Source organism: Heptranchias perlo, chromosome 2 (assembly GCF_035084215.1).
Source record: "Heptranchias perlo isolate sHepPer1 chromosome 2, sHepPer1.hap1, whole genome shotgun sequence".
NCBI classification, from domain to species: Eukaryota; Metazoa; Chordata; class Chondrichthyes; order Hexanchiformes; family Hexanchidae; genus Heptranchias; species Heptranchias perlo.
This window is the reverse complement of record NC_090326.1, coordinates 9,821,962-9,842,048: the sequence shown is the minus strand read 5'-3', so window position 1 is coordinate 9,842,048 and position 20,087 is coordinate 9,821,962. Positions and strand designations below refer to the sequence as shown.

At 40.1% G+C, this 20,087-nt stretch overlaps 1 protein-coding gene across 4 annotated transcripts in view; it reads left to right on the top strand.

Annotated features, from left to right (window-relative positions):
* LOC137332923 (MARVEL domain-containing protein 3-like) overlaps positions 1-19,613 on the top strand; it is a 46,236-nt gene extending 26,623 nt beyond the window's left edge. For 3 of the 4 annotated variants that reach the window (XM_067996959.1, XM_067996968.1, XM_067996977.1), the window contains exon 4: positions 6,874-7,766. In XM_067996959.1, coding sequence (XP_067853060.1) covers positions 6,874-7,571 — 698 coding nt within the window. In that variant the 3' untranslated portion in view covers positions 7,572-7,766. Of the gene's footprint in view, positions 1-6,873; positions 7,767-17,704 lie in introns of those variants that run through there. The other variant, XM_067996986.1, reaches the window with a different exon arrangement.
* Positions 19,614-20,087: the final 474 nt, after the last annotated feature.

Sequence of the window (20,087 nt, the reverse complement as noted above, 5' to 3'; positions counted from 1 at the left end):
CGGGACCCATAACCTTTGCTGTATCCAGTGCATTCAGCCATTTCTTGATATCACGTGAAGTTAATCGAACTGGCTGAAGACTGGCTTCTGTGATGGTGGGTATATCAGGAGGAGGCTGAGATGGATCATCGACTCGGCACTTCTGGCTGAAGATGGTTGGAAACGCTTCAGCCTTGTCTTTTGCACTCACATGCTGGACTCCGCCATCATTGAGGATGAGGATGTTTACAGAGCCTCCTCCTCCCGTTAGTTGTTTAATTGTCCACCACCACTCACGACTGGATGTGGCAGGACTGCAGAGCTTTGATCTGATCCTTTGGTTGTGGCATCACTTAGCTCTGTTTGTAGCATGTTGCTACCACCGTTTAGCATGCATGTAGTCCTGTGTTGTAGCTTCGCCAAGTTGGCACCTCATTTTTAGGTACGCCTGGTGCTGCTCCTGGCGTGCTCTTCTATACTCCTCATTGAACCAGGGTTGATCCTCTGGCTTATTGGTAATGGTCGAGTGAGGAATATGCCGGGCCATGAGGTTACAGATTGTGGTGGAATACAATTCTGCTGCTGCTGATGGCCCACAGCGCGTGATGGATGCCCAGTTTTGAGCTGCTAGATCTGTTCTGAATCTATCCCATTTATCACGGTGGTAGTGCCACACCACACGTTGGATGGTGTCCTCACTGTGAAGGCGGGACTTCGTCTCCACAAGGACTGTGCGGTGGTCACTCCTACCAATACTGCCATGGACAGATGCATTTGCGACAGGTAGATTGGTGAGGACGAGGTCAAGTGTTGGTTCGCTCACCGTCTGCCGCAGGCCCAGTCTGGCAGCTATGTCTTTCAGGACCCGGCCAGCTCGGTCAATAGTGGTGCTACTGCGCCACTCTTGGTGATGGACATTAAAGTTCCCCCACCCAGAATACATTCTGTACCCTTGCTACCCTCAGTGCTTCCTCCAAGTGGTGCTCAACATGGAGGGGGACTGAATCGTCAGCTGAGGGAGGGCGGTAGGTGGTAATCAGCAGGAGGTTTCCTTGCCCATGTTTGATGCCATGAGATTTCATGGGGTCTCCCGGAGTCAGTGTTGTGGACTCCCAGGCCACTCCCTCCTGACTGTGTACCACTGCACTGTCACATCTGGTGGTTCTGTCCTGCCGGTGGGACAAGACATACTGGCTTGAATGCACATCTCCTAGCCCTCTTGCTGGAGAATTTAGCCTCATAAGAGTAAAATTTAACTTCAGTAACATTTCAGTATAAATCACACCAAGCTCTTCCCATGGTGAAATTGTCAAAAATCCCATAACATGACACATCTCTTATTATTTTCTAGTAGATTTTAGAAAGATCTACTTGATCCTATTAATAAATTGTATATCCTGTAATACATCATTACTGCCGTCATGACACTCTTCATGAAGATTTAGAAGTTTTAAAAAGTATTAGCTACAATCAAAATAGTGAAAATAAACTCCAGGTAGACAAAGGGGAAAAATTTGAAAATCAAGTTTCTTTTTTGTTGCACTTTTTTGACTTTCTGGGTTCTATTGTGTTGTTAGTTTCTATACCTGCCCTTAAGAAACTACAGTGACCAAACTGGTTTTAACCAGCCTAGTTTCACAAGAGCTATAGAACCACACCCACTGGAAGCACTTTTTCAGTGATGCATGGTAAGCCTTGTGTTGTCATTGGAATGAAACCTGTGTTTCAAGATTCCACTGATAAACCCAAAGCCATTATGTTACAGCATATGCATGTGATGTGGTGATTTGTTTGTCAACCACGTTCTATAGCAATAAGGAGATGTCCTTGGACTTACAAATTTTCTTGGCGTCCCTTTTATTTAAGGCATAACAAAATTTATCTAAAATGCAGGAGATTTATTTTTAACCACTTGAAAAGTGAAGAATTTGGAATTTGCTTTAATTTTGTTTTGAGTGGAGAAGGAAGAGACGAGCGTGAGAAACACAGAGACACGGAAGCCTAGAACTTCTACTCCTTCCTGGGACAGAATTCAGGTGTAGTGGTCGCGGAGGGACCAGGAGTTTCTGCCCCATGGAAGAAGAAATAGCGAATTCTGGTGGCGGGGGGAGGAGTTCTTCCACCTGCTCCTCCAGGAATCGTGCCAGATATATTGCCGACAGAAGTTCTGCCCTGCAACGTTTCCTGTGGTGCAATGGTGGAATATCTAAGCTAGTTATTTTAAGTCTAGGCTTTCCTATTATTTTCCAAACTGAATTGACATCCAACTTTCTTCGAGTTTCGGAATTTCAGTAAAGAGGAATGGAGTAACTAGAGACTAAATTGTCTATATTTGTCACGCCTTTGTTGATACTGAAATTAGGTGCTCTGTAATGCCACAGAATAAACTCAACTCCATATTCCGAGCATTCATGGTATGGCTTTAATTGCATTCCAAACTCTTTGCAGAATGTGTTTTCGTTGCTCAACTCTACTGCAGGCAACCTCCGCAATACCAGCTAGACCTCAAGTAGCAGCCTTCTACCTATTCCACAACCACACGATATCTGTTGTACTTGCACAGAACTAGAGGGCAGGTAGTCAACTGTATTGCAGCAACGTTTAAATCCTTTCAAAGAAAAAAAACAGACTACCTAGTGATGTTTAACTAGTGTACCATGTGTTACTCGGGCATCACTATTTGATGGTTTTGCTTTCCTTTTCCTGACCCCCAAATTTATCGTAGTGCAAGTAATCTTTTAAATGGCTGTCCACCTTCGAAATCCAACCAAGAGCATCCATAAGCCTATTGAGATTCCATGGATTGCACATATCACTCCGCTTTTTAAGAAAGGAGAGAGGGGGGAAACCAGGGAATTATAGACCAGTTAGCCTAACATCTGTTGTGGGGAAAATGCTGGAGTCTATAATTATGGATAGGGTGACTGAACACCTTGAGAATTTTCAGTTAATCAGAGAGAGCCAGCATGGATTTGTGAAAGGTAGGTCATGCCTGACAAACCTGATTGAATTTTTTGAAGAGGTGACAAAATAGTGGACAGGGGAATATCAATGGATGTTATTTATATGGACTTCCAGAAGGCATTTGATAAGGTCCCACATAAGAGACTGTTATGATGTGGAGATGCCGGTGATGGACTGGGGTGGACAAATGTAAGGAGTCACACAACACCAGGTTATAGTCCCACAGCTTTATTTGAAATCACAAGCTTTCGGAGCTTTGCTCCTTCGTCAGGTGAAGTGAAGAGTTGCATAAAGGCACAGCATATATAGTTAGCAAAGATAGAAGCCCATGGAATTGAGGGAAAAGTACGGACTTGGTTAGGAAGTTGGCTGAGCGAAAGGCGACAGAGTAGGGATAATGGGAAGGTACTCACATTAGCAGGATGTGACTAGTGGAGTCCCGCAGGGATCTGTCTTGGGGCCTCAACTTTTCACAATATTTATTAACGACTTAGATGAAGGCATAGAAAGTCTCATATCTAAGTTTGCCGCTGACACAAAGATTGGTGGCATTGTAAGCAGCGTAGATGAAAACATAAAATTACAAAGCGATATTGATAGATTAGGTGAATGGGCAAAACTGTGGCAAATGGAATTCAATGTAGACAAATGTGAGGTCATCCACTTTGGATCGAAAAAGGATAGAACAGGGTACTTTCTAAATGGTAAAAAGTTAAAAACAGTGGATGTCCAAAGGGACCTAGGGGTACAGGTACATACAACATTGAAGTGTCATGAACAGGTGCAGAAAATAATCAAGAAGGCAAATGGAATGTTAGCCTTTATATCAAGAGGACTAGAGTACAAGGGGGCAGAAGTTATGCTGCAGCTATACAAAACCCTGGTTAGACCGCACCTGGAGTACTGTGAGCAGTTCTGGGCACCGCACCTTCGGAAGGACATATTGGCCTTGGAGGGAGTGCAGCGTAGGTTTACTAGAATGATACCCGGACTTCAAGGGTTAAGTTACAAGGAGAGATTACACAAATTGGGGTTGTATTCTCTAGAGTTTCGAAGGTTAAGGGGTGATCTGATCGAAGCTTGTAAGATATTAAGGGGAACAGATAGGGTGGATAGAGAGAAACTATTTCCGCTGGTTGGGGATTTTAGGAGTCGGGGGCACAGTCTAAAAATTAGAGCCAGACCTTTCAGGAGCGAGATTAGAAAACATTTCTACACACAAAGGGTTGTAGAAGTTTGGAATTCTCTTCCGCAAACGGCAATTGATACTAGCTCAATTGCTAAATTTAAATCTGAGATAGATAGCTTTTTGGCAACCAAAGGTATTAAGGGATATGGGCCAAAGGCAGGTATATGGAGTTAGATCACAGATCAGCCATGATCTTATTAAATGGCAGAGCAGGCACGAGGGGCTGAATGGCCTACTCCTGTTCCTATGTTCCTAATCTATGCTACTGTTCCTTCAAATCTCTTCTGTCCGTAGAACTGAAAAGGTGATTTTCTGGTTCTTCATACTTTGTGTGAATTTCTTTCAGTTTGGAGTACAGGATTCAGCAACATTCTACAACAGTTAAACGATGACGTTTGGTGTATTTATACAGATCATAGCTTTGTTCCAGTCTCCTGGTAGCATAAATGGATGAACAGTGTCACTATACCTGTATGTGTGGTGGTGGAGGGGGAGTTTTTGCTCCTGTTTGAATTGCTATCTTGACCTTTACACCGTTGCTTTTACTAGTTGCTGCCTAACTTCATACAGTCGTGCAGATCTCCGCTTTTGCTGACATGTTGGAGGATGGCTGGTTTTCATATGGTGTTTTTCCCAATCTGAATCCTTCATTTTCAAATATTCAAAACAAGTAATAAATAGATTTGCAGCAGATAGTAACATTTTAAAAAGTTTAGATATCAGTTTGGAGCCATGTTAAATGGTGAGAAAAAAATCATAACAACCACATGTGCTTATTCTTGTTATTATCCATGTTGATTATTCCTGTTTTCTGAGTCCTCAATATAATTGGCAATTCAAATAATGAATTGTTAAGAATTAGACTTGCATAACCTATTGCAGAATTATGTGGGGAAGTTCATGGGTACAAATTAAGTTATCAATTGTACAGAGTTCCTGGTATGATCAATTTTTAGTTGTATTGTCTGTAAAACAAATGAAAAGTTCTGCTGTTTAATAAGTCATGACTGCTTACTGGTAGTATTTTTGTCACACCTCTTTGTTGATCAAAGATTTTTAAGGATGCTTTCCAGTCAAATCCTAAACTAGGTACTAAAATACATTAATGAAGTGATATCAAGGCTGGAGTTCATTCATCTAAATATAGGATAATGGATCTTGCTATCAAACAGATGTATGTGTTGCTAGAACCCCAATTACTGCATTAAGCTGCTGCTTTGTGTATACTAGCTGAGGATTTGGGCGTTATGGGTAGTCTGGAGCATGGCTATGATGTTCAGTTGCAAGGTCATTGTTTTATGTCAAGAAGTGGTGTAAATAGATCCTGAAGTTAATTAAAGGTTATTGTCTGACATTTCCCTCACGTGGATGGTAAATGCCTGGTTGGGCTGAATGGCCTCTTTCCGTGCTGTAACTTCTGAGTATTTCCTTGCTTCCTCTCCATAGAAAGACCAAGTTATCTCAGGGCCTGGAGGAGATATTGCTTAGCCATCTATGACATTTGTACTCTGAAGTCCTTGAGAACACTAGCTCATTAATCATATTGAAGACAGGTGCCAGGATAAGGAATAAGATGATGTGCTGTATCTTGTACATTTTCCACGCCTACTGCTCCTGGTGAAAGCAATAGTAATCAGCAAAGTAGATTCAGAACCCCGTTCAGTGGGTATATCAGGGAAGGAGATAACTTGGTACGCATATTTTTTTTACCAATTGTAGATTACCCTGATTTCACAGCAGAAACCACATTAATCATACTTTGGGCTCACTTGGAACAGACTTTAATCACTGTTGGGGTGGGAGGGCAGTTAGCATTGTGTTGCAGTGCGATGGGAGTTGAAGGGACAGGGCAGATTAGAAGCTACCATGGACCTGCATCATAATAGCACGGTGGCAGAGGCCAAGCAAGAGAACTGTGGGAATGAAAACTGCAATTCCAAAGACGTAATGCTGTGCACTTTTCCAGTGTAACCTGAACTAGGTTTATGAACCAGATTTGACTTTACCAATGTATACTGTTTTGAAAACTGAAAATGCTGGAAACACTCGGCAGGTCAGGCAGCCTCTGGAGAGAACAGATGAGTTAACGTTTCTGTTGTGAACCCTTTGTCAAAGCTGTTTTCATAAAAGGTCCACGCCAGAAACGTTAAACTCATTCGTTCTCTCTGCAGATGCTGCCTGACCTGAGTGTTTCCAGCATTTTCTGTTTTTGTTTCACATGTCTGGAATCTGCAGTTTTTTGTTTACACTGTTTTAATATCGCCCATTAAATTGTACCACAACAAAAGAGCAGATTAATCAACCTGTAAGTTCTGTAAATTATATCTTGCTGTGTTTAATTAAACTTTTTAAAAAAAAGGCACCACTTTACATTGGAAAGGCGATAAAAATATCAGATTTCATTGGTATCACCTTAGAGTATCAAAAATACAAATTACATCCGAGGAAAGCAAACACACTTTAAATGCTGTGTCATATACGCAATAACATTGTTGCTTGAACCATAAATTTATTTATTAAAACCACATGGAAAATCTAATCTTTATAGCAATTTCTAAGTACTGTATATTCTAGCATTTATAACAATACATTCGTAACTGATAACACAGCTTAGTTGTGGACCGATTCTCAATGCACTCAATGGTCCTCCATTATGTCCTCTATTGGTCTGTTCTGGTGAGATGTTGGACTGAGTGTGCTGTAACTGCCCATTAACAACTTCCTCAATCTGGTTGTTGCAGGATTGTTGCAGATGTTTGAAATCATTCTCAACCTGGTGGTGCTGATCTGTGCTGCAGCAACCCAAAGTGCCTCTGCAGGCTTCGATAGTATTGGAGGCTTCGGGAGTGCCTATTATTACAACATGGGTTATGCCAACAGTGGATTTCTAAATCACGAAATACAGCAGGTCGGTCAACTAGATGTACAGTACAACCAGATGAAGTCGGCCACGGTGTACTGTGCAGTAGGGCTTAGTGTGCTTCTGTTTGCTTTTGCCTTGGCCTTCCTTGTAGTCGGATGTGTAATACAGCACAACAGATCCTCAATGCAGCACAGTGTATTCTCAAAGCTCCTGATTGTGGAATGTGCAGTAAAGATTCTCGCAGCTGTGGCCTACATCATAGGAGTGGCATTGTACCTTCATTTCATTCATAAAATTAATTCTACTGATATGTGCAAGGAGAGGGAATCGCTGTACAATCGACATGGCTACAGCTCGGTGAAATGTGCCATACTAGGCACAGAAGTTGCAGTTTCCATCTTTGCCGTGATGCTCATAATTGTTTACATTGCCAGTGTAGTTTTTGGAGTTCTGGCTTACCGAGAGATACAAGCGGCACAACCAGAAAATACAAAATCTCCAGGGCCTTCCACTGTGCGGAAAGGTGATACATCCCCTGAGATGGTGCCAATGAAATCTGATCTTTCATATATATAAGCTTGAGTTACTGGTCCACAATTAAGGCTATATTTTAATAATACAAACAGCAAGATATATTTGCCTAATTTTGTGGAATAAATTCTGTATGTGAACGTGGAAAAGCATAATCTTTGTGCATTCAGAACCTGCAAATCTGTTAAATTCCTGCCTGGGAGACTGTAGTTACTACCTGAGTCTTAAATAATGTTTTCACTTGGGCTTCACTTACAGGCTTAGTTTTGGCTTTAAAGAAAAAGGGAACTGTATTCCTGCACTGTTGAAGCATACTAAATGGCAGGACAGCTAAATTATGGCATTAATGTGTACGTGGGCTGGAGCAGGGTTGGGTATGTGAGGCTAATTAGGGAGAAAGGAAGAAAATCTACTGTAATCAAAATAGTTTTCCCTAACATTTGATTGAATACTGGCTGCAGGCTGATTAAAGATGATGTTTTGCCATCAACTATTCTTTTTTGCTTTGATGTCCTTTAGACTAAATCAGGGGTGTCAAACTAAATTTACTTGGTGGGTCTGATCTGACATCCTGACCCTTGGTGTAGCCCACATTCAGCAGAAGTTATTTAGATACACTAGGGTAGAAATTAGTATGTGTTTTGTCCAGTATTTGGGCGTAAAACGGGCGCATTGTGTACCAATTTCTGGGCGCGAGGTCCTCGCACCAAATCTGCGTGACGGCAGATTAAATCCCATTTGTACAAAAGCATTTTGGTCCTCGCTGTCTTTAGGCGTGCCCGGCGACTGACTGGAATCAGCGTTGGATCAATTTACATCTGCAAAGAAGGGTCCTGCGCCTGTTTCAGGACCTTCTGTAAAATGCATGAAAAGCATGGTTTAGCATGCGGTGTGCAACCTCCGTCTAGTTTTTCCAATTGTGCAATGATCCTTAAAGGGACCTCTGGAGGCCGCTGAAGAAATGGATGGGAAAGTTCTTTATTTACTTCCCCTTCTATGGAGCTTGGAGGAGCAGGAGAGCTCCTCACAGCTCCACTGCACTACTGTGACCCTTACTCGGTCCTCCTGCATCTCACTCCTCCTCCATGTATTGGAGTTTGTGATGTGAAATCAGGGCGTGCAGCTCCCTGCGGGCAGGGAGTACCTTCAGTTTCCATCCCCTCGTTCCCAATTCACTCAACAGTGGAAACAATCTTTCACTACTTACCGACTTCCCCCAGCCCCGATCTCTCGAGATCCGATCTCCTGAGGGTGCCACGAATGCTGCTCTTGTTACAGATACTGCGAGGTGTATAAGACAGTATAGGAATGCGTTTATTCAGTGACCCTATTTATTTATTCCCCACATCTGTGTGGAATAAATACCGCTTATAATGGAAAGACTCCCTCTTCACGATGCTGAAATTAAAAATAGTACAATACAATCAGGTGACAGATCACAAAATGGTGAATTTGAATTGATCGTAACACTTTAGCTAGGTATAACTAGACACATTCTGTTGATCCAACAAAGTGTAAAGGAAGTCAGTGCTGTGATATTGGGTATATTAGACACTGTTTTTTGCCCTTTGCTTCAAAACTAGATGTATATATGCCAGTAGCCTCTTGCATAGCTGCAATTTTGTTGCTAAAATGAACAAATTCATATATAAGCTATTAATTATAGAAGGGAAGTGATATATAATGTAAGTTTTAAGCATTTGTAAAAGCTGCATTTCTGCTTAAACTATTGAAGTTGGGATTCTGAAGGAGGTAGGTTAACCATTTAAATAGACTGGATACAGAATGATATAGTCATTATATTACTTTGTCATAGCTTATGCAGTTAATTTTATGTGAGATCACTCCAGTGAGGCTCCCCACTAGGAGTGCAGACTTGTGAAATTACCCCTTATATGTATAGATCCAACTATCATTTAACCTGCAGAAGCGGCACATTAACCTGATCCCTAGTCTTCTGTTGTTTCTCAAATCTAAATTGAGATTTGTTTTGTGTGGCCATCCTTTGTAATTGCTTAAAGTAGATGAGAATTCTCAGGAAAATTCAATCTGTGAAGTAACTGGCTTTGAAAGCTCTGCTGCAAACCAGTTGTGCCAGATGCCACTGGATGTTTACTCTCTGTGTTTCTATGTTTCTATGTTCCTTCTTCAGCAGGTGCTATATCTGAACGTAGTGCAGCTGAGCTACAGATGAATTTGTAGCCCTGGATGTAATTGACACTATAATATTGCTTGATCATGTCATTGTGTTCACCATTGTAACACTATCCCTTCAACTTGAATCATCAGGTGATGGCAAATATATTTTTAAAGGCCAAATTTCCTACAGGACAAAATAGTTAACAATTTCCAATGCCATTATACGTTGGAATCCTTTATAACTAGTATGTCTTGCTCTGATATTTCACTCTGTATCCTGAGCAATTTCAAACTGCTTTGTTACATTGGAACTTTCAACATACAGTCGAAGGAACTTTATTATAAGAGCAATGATGTAGACTTTTTTTAAAAAAATGAGTGCACATTATAATGGAATAAAAACAATGCTAGAAATGCATGTCATATGAAAAGGAAAAGGAAAAGTTAACTTTTTGGGCACAGACCCTTTGAAACTGGAAGGTAAGCAAGTCTCTTTATAAGGCTTAGTCACTCACCAAGAAAGAACATGCCGAAAGAGAAAATGATCCTTGGCATTTTGTTAGTTGTGTGTTTAGCAGTGAACTACAAGGAGGTAATTCAGTCATGCACTTCTGTTTAGGTTAACTACAAGAACAAAGTGTGACTCATTTATTAATATTATTGAAATCTTGAGACAGATCACTACCTTAAAGTTGATGCCAGCTATTTTGTTTACATTCTTTAGTTTTATTTGGCAAATATGTTGAGGCAATGTGATGTGTAGGTAAAAAACTAATGATTTAAGGACTAATAGGTATATGGAAATAATGTACTAGTATCGGCTGTTTTTTAAAAAAATGTTAGTGTCTGTTCATGAAGGGTTTTGCTGTATTTAAGTAGAAAGAAGTATTTTGGAAATTTACTGCTGCAGTAATACAAATATTTGACATCCTTGTTTACAGTTTCATTATGTTAGTAGTGGTTCTCTTACAATTGTAGCACAATGTGATTTATCTATGTAAGTTCAATGGGGGGGAGGGGAGACAAACTTGCTGTTTGGTATTAGCCTAGTAATGCTGGGATGTTGTTGAGTAGATTAAAAATTTCAGCCATTAATGCCAATTGAGAATTTTGGAAAAATTAAAGCATGAAAGTTCAAGAATGATGAAAATGTGCAATCAGCTGTTGGGAGGCAATGGAGTGCAGTATATAGTGATAGGATCCAGGTTTATTCCCTCAATTCTACAAGGAGCAAGTTTTCAATTTTGGGGGAAGGACGGAGGGAAAATTGGACATCTAGTCACCCTAGCTTCTTAATTGGTTTACTGAGGAATGTCAGAGGTCCTGGTCATTTTGGGAATGGTGTATAGTCCTGAAAGGATAAGGGAGAAATAAGACTGGACATATGTTACTGGATACAATAGTCTTGAGGCTTGATGCTGTTTTGTTTTTTTTAAGTATTTAACATTCACTGTTGAGATTTAGGACAGTAGAAATAATTAATTATGTTACAGTTCATTAATTATGTTACATCCATCAATTATGTTACAGTTTATATTGCTACAAAATATTACATTGTCCATCCCTATAATTTTAAAGACTTAATGCCATTCTACAGTGATTTGGAACTTTCTCATTGTCGAGGCTGTTTCTTGATACTTTTGCTCTTTCCATGTCTGTCTGCAATGGTACACGGCGAATACGTTTTTGTGCCAAATGTGCTGAATGTTCAATGATAGTGTCACATTGCACTGAATACAATTTTTTTTCCCCCCCCAAGAAAGAAAGAAAGGGGACACTTCAAAGAGATAAGAATTGCTTAATTCAAATGACCTATTAATTCAAATTGAAATCAATCAAAAAAAAACACCTCCAGTACTGTATTATTAAAATTGGTTAATTCAAACTACTAGATAATTTGATTTTTTTAATCAAGCAAAAAAACAATTTTGAATTAACAAGAGTAGACTGTATACACTCTATGGTGCCTTGGAGTGGAACCCAAGGCCTTAATCACATTCTTGCAGCACTTTCATTTGTGATTTAAAACTGGTTTACTTTAGTAACCACTTGACAGCGTTTTTCAATCCCACAGTTCACTCAGAACTGCATGTTTATATCTGTGTAGAGCGTTATAATTCTGTTACATACATTTTAAGTTAATATTATGATCTTGCAGAGCCAATGGAAAACACTTCATGGTGTAAAATTATTCGTACAAAATTATAGGTCAGTTTTCCACTTGGTTGTTGAAGCTCAAGAACCTAATTTTATTTATTGGTTTACATAAGTCCTTTTTTAATGGCAGCCTGATGGCAATACGGATTTGAGTTTGTTCTTGAATTGTGAGCATTACCAGACCAGAGTGGGTCATTTGATGAAGTGGAAAGAATGCCACTTTATCTGGGATTGTCTACCTTCCTGATCAAGAAGGATAGAATAGATAATGCAACTAGCTGAAGAGAAAAGTGGGGCAGTATTTCAAAATTTATTTCCACTGCTGTCCTGAAGCTTTTCTCCCGGTAACTTTAAGGCGCTGTCCCTTGTGGAGGTACAATTCTACAAGTGTTGCCTTCTTGAAGTAGCTACTCTTCATGTGTAAGCCTAGGTAATGAGTGTTGATAAACTGATCGACTGGGAAGGGCATCGCAGCTCAGCCCCATCCTGTTTTGCACAATGCTCACACATGGGTGTAGTTCCTGAAAATTGAGAGTAGGAACTCTGAATGGTTTTCGTTCCCCCTCCCTTTCTAGGCCAGGGGGACTGAGCTTTTAAAAGACAGGATAGTATAGCCTTGACTGGTGAAGGTGTGGTTTATTTTATTTTTTTATGTGCTTTTATAACCTGCAGATGAAACCACTACAACTTCAGATTAATGTTTTGAATCTTTTCCCCTACACTTTTATTGTCCGTGTGTCTGTATCATTAACTTGGCTATACTATATACTGAACAGGTTCTGAATCTGCTGTGGATTTCAAGTGTTTGAGTGAATTACATCAGCTCTGCTATATTTACTGATTTTTATAGTGCTTGAGTGAGATGCTCCAGAATGCACTTTTCAGTGATATATTAAAATCATTTGTATAATTGCATAATTAACAGCCCAGCCATTCAGAACCCCAACTTACTTTTAGTAGTACTTTGTTCTCAAAAATCACCCATTCCCAAAACATCAAGAAACCATACAGTGTGTGGGTTTAGTTTTGCTTGGTTCTGGCCTGTTTGGAGGTAGATCACTATGGTTACATAGCACTTTGGGAATGAATTTCAGATAACTTTGGTTCCCAAAGTACAGCATAACAAAGGTACTTTTAGCTGGCCAGTTACACTGAGTTTTCTACCGCTTGATACCAGTTTCTCAATTTGTAATTAGAGGTCGCTCTTGTAACATCTAGTGGCAGAAATTCAGTACTACATTATCTTCACTATTTCAGCTTTGTGACCAAGATAAGAACATATGTTTCTTCGCGATGCACTTAGCACTAATTTCATCGCAGTTACCCACTAACACCCCCCAACATATTAACCTATCTCTATCTGTTTACTCAAAACACAACTGAATGTTTTCTGAAACCAAACTGTTGCGTGCAGTATCTTTGTGAATTGTAGTAGTTGGATTAAGTTAGTTAAAGTGCAGCTTTAAAAGATTTTTGGACATGTAGATTATAACTATGGTGTATATTTTTAGAATATTGGTATCTTTTTTAAAAGGCTTCACAGTTTTCTGTACAGTGATATTGAAGATTACGTGGCATCTAGTTTTTTTGAGTAGTGTTTTGGTATCAAAATGCTCAGCTCAACTCTTCAGCCATCCCTCTTAACCACTGAGGATTATTTTAATTCTCTCATGTTTTGGTTAACTTTTTATAAAATTTGTACAGGATTGAACAGAACAATGCATAATCCTATGAAATGTGTTAGTATAAAATACAATTTTAGAAAAATGTTTGATTTTTGTATGCAATGAAGAAATGTTGCTACACTTTTCAAATGGGATAACAAGTCCAGTGTTTTTTGTAAACTGCAAAATGTGATGGGGAAAATGCAATTTTTTACAATAACGTGTTTAGTATGAAAGGGGGAAATTTGTTTTAAGGCTCACATGTTAAACTTGAGAGCATAAATGTAATATAGTAACTGAATACTTTTGGGTGATGGCGATATTTGTACTTTAACTTCACTGTATTTCATTTAAGAAAATAAATTGTCTGCTTTTTTCCTTTTATACGTGTTTCTTTATTACATCTTTTATGTAAAATTTAATGAATATACATTGTTGTCTCCTTAAAAGATCTTGCAAGAGCTAGGTGGAGTAAAAGTGATAGTAGTCTGCATACCAGTTACTGAGTTCTCCAAAACTTTTCATTGCCAAAACAACACATCTGTGCTAAAAATGAACTCCAGATTGAATTCCAGAATTCTAAAAATGGAATTAGAATTTTTTTCCAATTACTGGTATATAAAATGGAAAAATGTTCCAGTTTTGTTTTCCAGGAATCTGAACATAACAGTCAATGCAAGAACCAAAGGCACAAGACTGAAAGTGTGTGTGTGTGTGTGTGTGTGCGCGTATGTTTGTTTAAGAGGGAGAGAAATGGCAGGCTGTTTTCCACTGCATGTCTTGAATGAATGAAAGAAAGACTTGCATTTATATAGTGCCTTTCAGGACGTCCCAACGTGCTTTACAACCACTGAAGTCCTTATGAAGTGTAGTCACTGTTGTAATGTAGGAAACGCGGCAGCCAATTTACACACAGCAAGATCTCACAAACAGCAATGTGATAATGACCAGATAATCTGTTTTAGTGATGTTGATTGAGGGATAAATATTGGCCAGGACAGAATGAGGTGAGAATGTAATACTGTACCCCTCTAAAGAGCTATGCTGAATTCATCGGCTCTATGATCTACAGCTTGCTTTTACTTGTAACTCTTCAGATCATGAGCAGGCTGAGTGGGTAATAGTATTTTTTTAATAACAGAAATCTGTCACTTTTAGTGTTGCAAGTCAAGGATGAGAAAAAACGCATTATGGGTAGGTCACAATGAAATTAATAACATTGGTCCTTTTTTTTGTCACCAAGTTTCCAATTTAGTTGCAGTTATTAAACCAGCCTGTTTACATGTCTACGTAAAAGTTGACAAGCTTTGAAACTGTAGCTATTGTCAACAAATAGCTTTATCAAACCAAATTTGGGAATTAATTTTTTATTATTCGTTTATGGGATGTGGGCGTCGCTGGCGAGGCCGGCATTTATTGCCCATCCCTAATTGCCCTTGAGAAGGTGGTGGTGAGCCACCTTCTTGAACCGCTGCAGTCCGTGTGGTGAAGGTTCTCCCACAGTGCTGTTAGGAAGGGAGTTCCAGGATTTTGAGCCAGCGCCGATGAAGGAACGGCGATATATTTCCAAGTCGGGATGGTGTGTGACTTGGAGGGGAACGTGCAGGTGGTGGTGTTCCCATGTACCTGCTGCTCTTGTCCTTCAAGGTGGTAGAGGTCGCGGGTTTGGGAGGTGCTGTCGAAGATGCCTTGGCAAGTTGCTGCAGTGCATCCTGTGGATGGTGCACACTGCAGCCACTGTGCGCTGGTGGTGAAGGGAGTGAATGTTTAGGGTGGTGGATGGGGTGCCAATCAAGCGGGCTGCTTTGTCCTGGATGGTGTCGAGCTTCTTGAGTGTTGTTAGAGCTGCACTCATCCAAGCAAGTGGAGAGTATTCCATCACACACCTGACTTGTGCCTTGTAGATGGTGGAAAGGCTTTGGGGAGTCAGGAGGTGAGTCACTCGCCACAGAATACCTAGCCTCTGACCTGCTCTTGTAGCCACATTATTTATATGGCTGGTCCAGTTAAGTTTCTGGTCAATGGTGACCCCCAGGATGTTGATGGTTGGGGATTTGGCGATGGTAATGTCTTTGAATGTCAAGAGGAGGTGGTTAGACTCTCTCTTGTTGGAGATGGTCATTGCCTGGCACTTGTCTGGCACGAATGTTACTTGCCACTTATCAGCCCAAGCCTGGATGTTGTCCAGGTCTTGCTGCATGCAGGCTAGAACTGCTTCATTATCTGAGTGGTTGCAAATGGAACTGAACACTGTGCAATCATCAGCGAACATCCCCATTTCTGACCTTATGATGGAGGGAAGGTCATTGATGAAGCAGCTGAAGATGGTTGGGCCTAGGACACTGTCCTGAGGAACTCCTGCAGCAATGTCCTGGGGCTGAGATGATTGGCCTCCAACAACCACTACCATCTTCCTTTGTGCTAGGTATGACTCCAGCCACTGGAGAGTTTTCCCCCTGATTCCCATTGATTTCAGTTTTACTAGGGCTCCTTGGTGCCACACTCGGTCAAATGCTGCCTTGATGTCAAGGGCAGTCACTCTCACCTCACCTCTGGAATTCAGCTCTTTTGTCCATGTTTGGACCAAGGCTGTAATGAGCTCTGGAGCCGAGTGGTGCTGGCGGAACCCAAACTGAGCATCGGTGAGCAGGTTATTGGTGAGTAAGTGCGGCTTGATAGCACTGTCGACGACACCTTCCATCACTTTGCTGATGATTGAGAGTAGACTGATGGGGTGGTAATTGGCCGGATTGGATTTGTCCTGCTTTTTGTGGACAGGACATACCTGGGCAATTTTCCACATTGTCGGGTAGATGCCAGTGTTGCAGCTACTGGCTTCGAGGATCTGTTAAACCACGTATACACAAGCTAATCGTTTTATGAACCAATTTTAACACTCAATTAGTCAACCAGATTGGAGAATTAATTGTCAAACTCCTTGATCTTGATGTCTATACAATCATAGAAAGCACATTAGCATAAAGAAGTGGACATATTATTTGGTTTTCTTTGGATTTACCTAAATCTTTTTATATATCTTAGTTAATTTCTTTTGTATTTCTTATGTTCATTTACAGTTCACACTTTTGAAGGTGCCACCCTGCTTAAAAAAAATGTTGATCAGACTCTGCACGCACCCTTACGCGTGCATCCAAAAAGATTTATGTGCCATTAAACATGACCATGTGATCAGTCAGTACAGAGTCGAAGTAAAACTCTTAATCAGTATCCTCTCTCTATTCCACTCACCCCCTCACACACCATTTTAAGTAATTTAAAAATATTATCAAAACTATATATTGAGTACTTTTGCCTTTATCTTTTTTTCCGTATTGCTTTTCCTTGTGATTCTCTCATATTTCTTGTGCTCATCAAGGTCCAGAATTTCCGAGTTGGGGAATAGGTAACCTGTGTCAGCAAAATGCACTCCCAGGTCAAGAAGACTTTTCACCCTGTTAGAGAAGAGAGGCCTCTCCAAACGTATGAAGCACCCCTTATTATATTCAACATTTAAATTATGACTAATGGTTATTTCTGAATTTTTTTTTAAAAAGAAACTTTTTTTTTTAACCTTGCCATGTATCTGTGATCTGAAAAGCTAAGCTGGTAACTTGGTTCAAGTTTTTCCCAATATCACTCAAGAGCTGTCCACTCAAGTCTACAGCTCCCTAGGATGATTAATCAGTCATTCTTGTTTTTCTCCCAGTGGGGTGATAATGTGAACCAGTTGGGACATTTTGGTTGAAAGTATCCTACCACCTCCATCAGTATGGACAGCATTCAGCCCTTGGCCCAATGTGTTCTAGGAACATAGGAACAGGAGTAGGCCATTCAGCCCTTCATGCCTGATCCGCCATTTGATAAGATCATGGCTGATCTGTGATCTAACTCCATATACCTGCCTTTGGCCCATATCCCTTAATACTTTTGGTTGCCAAAAAGCTATCTATCTCAGATTTAAATTTAGCAATTGAGCTAGTATCTGGTCTACTACAACTGCCAGTTCCACACAATGGGCACAAATCTTAGTATTGGCCATCATCCTGGCTACAAACTCCAGAAGAAGCCACACTCTGCTATAATTTCAAAGTAAAAACAGCCACTGATTCATCAGATCACCTGTAACCAGTGGAATGTGAGGAAAATATTTACCCTTTACAAAATGTAAAGTTCTTTGTGTGATTGCATGGTTTTAAAATGTTTGCCTTTTGTTCGCAGGTGTCTTGCAGTTTTCTGAAATTGTAACCAATCTCATGGTCCTGATATGCGTGGCAGCCTCCCAGTCAGCAATATCTGGGTACACATCTATGGGAGGACTTGGGGCAGGTGCTTTTACCATTGATTCAGCATATAGCCCTTTCGAAGGCACTGAGCTGCAGCAGGTCCGGGAGCTTGATATGCAATTCAGTCAAATGAGAACCCCTGGAGTATACGGAGGGGTAACTCTTAGCATTGTTGGAGGTTCTCTCACCCTTCTCTTTCTGGTGGGCGGTGCTAAACCTCTTCACCGCCTTTCCTCAAAATTGCTCACGGCTGAATTTGTGTTTAATGTTCTTGCCTGTATAGTGTATATAGTGGGCGTTGGACTTTACCTGCATCTTATAATTAAGGTAAATAGCACAGAAGTCTGTAGATTAAGACAACGTTTGTATGCAGGCCGTGGTTACAACTTTATGAATTGTGACGTTCAGGGAGGAGATGCTGCTGTAGCTTTATTTGGCTTAATTACTGCTTGTTTGTATTGTGGGAGTGCAGTTGTGAGTCTCCTGACACTCAGAACTTTGAAGAAAATTACAGAAGATATGAATGAGAGCAATGCAGTCCAACATGATTTTGAGGAAGATGAATATAAAAAGCGTACAAACCATCAGGAGCATAAGGCTGATCAACAGCTGACAACCCTCGTTTAAAGTAGCCAATTTAAGTATATTTTATTTCCCCAGTGGCACAGCCAGTTTAGCCATATAGACCAGGAAGGTCCCATGTTCAATCTCTGGTCTGTGCTGAGTTAGTTAATCTCAGCTGGGTTAATGAAAGGACACTAAAGTTGGCCACCATTCCCAGAGTTAGAAAAAGAGGAAAATGGGTCAGGTTTTCCATCTCTGATAGCTACCCAGTAACCTTTGCAGGAAATATGCACATATGGATGTTGAGTGAGAACACAACCAGGCTTGATTATGATGACCCCCTGGGTCCAGTAGACTGCTGACACAAGTCAAAGCTCATGTGAATAATGACCACTGGAAGGTGACTCGGACCAGTGGAACTGTATGATAGCAAGGAGGGGGGGGGGGGGGGAAGCATTCTAATTTGTTCCATTAACATGATGAAAAAATGTGTTTTTTAAGAATTAAATTGTACAGCTGTGGTGAAGGTTTATAACCTATGCATATTTTTTAAAACAGGTAAATTTCAAAAGAAAATGTAGATCACATGCAGATGACTGTAGCCACATGTTCAGTATCTTAGCTAAGAAAATGAATTGGAAGGTATTAGGTTTTATAACATGTTGAAAATATTACATGCTGTAGAAGTTATGATATTCCTCTATACAAATCAGTAAAAATCAAATTTGAATATTGCTTAACAAGTCACTTGATTCAATTGTGGAAGCCTGCTGTCCATCATTGTCTGATATGGCAATGAAATTGCAAGAAGTCTAGTGTTCGTTCTGTATAAGATACAGGAATAATACATCTGGGATTTGAGTCAATATTAAACAGCTCAAGTTTCACTCTTTTTGTCTGTCGTTCTCTCAATCTTTTGTGTGTTCCTACCTCAATACAGTACAGAATATGCATGCAATGATGAGGCATGTCATGTTGCAACAGCTTAAAAATTGTGCAAAAAATCAGATTAATACAGTGCTTAAGTACTAAATTTACTGAAAGTAGTGTGCTTGCTACTAGAAGAAAGAACATTAATTTTGTTGTCTGATCGGGCATGTTCACAAATTGAGATAAATGGAAGATGCTTTGCAAAGAGCTCGATGTAAATGAGGAAGCCTAATGTCAAGTGTACTGTAAAATATTTGGTTTTGTATATGATCTTTATTATCTTAAGGCTTAGAAATAAAATATCCTGTCTTAAAAATTGTATTTTAATTAAACTGATCTTCTGAAGTCTGCCTTTCATGTGTGTTTGTAGTAATTGAGTCGATCAAACTGATAATTCTCTGTGGAAAAAGTATTGGTTCCCCATTTGGTCAAACTCCATATGTGAATGGGAACTTCCAATCATCCCACAGCGGGATACACGAGGTCACTCCCTACAAAAATGTTGCAGCTCTTGTTGCAATCTTGATCAAGAAACCTTCCACACTTTGCCAACTATAGGGCATTCTGGTCTGTGCATATAGTTTTCTCTTGTCATTGGCAGCAGTTTGCTGTATTGTTTTTCACATCAAAAACATTATTGAGCTTTTATCAATTGTTTTATGTGTTTTTTCCTGTTGTGTAAAACATTTCCACCATGAAATGTAGAGCTGTTTATCAAGTTTGGTGTATCTGAGAGGGAGAATCAACATGCTAAATTGAAGATTTTAAACGTAAAGAAAAATTAATCAAAATTCTAAAAATATGCCATCCAACATCAAACAAAA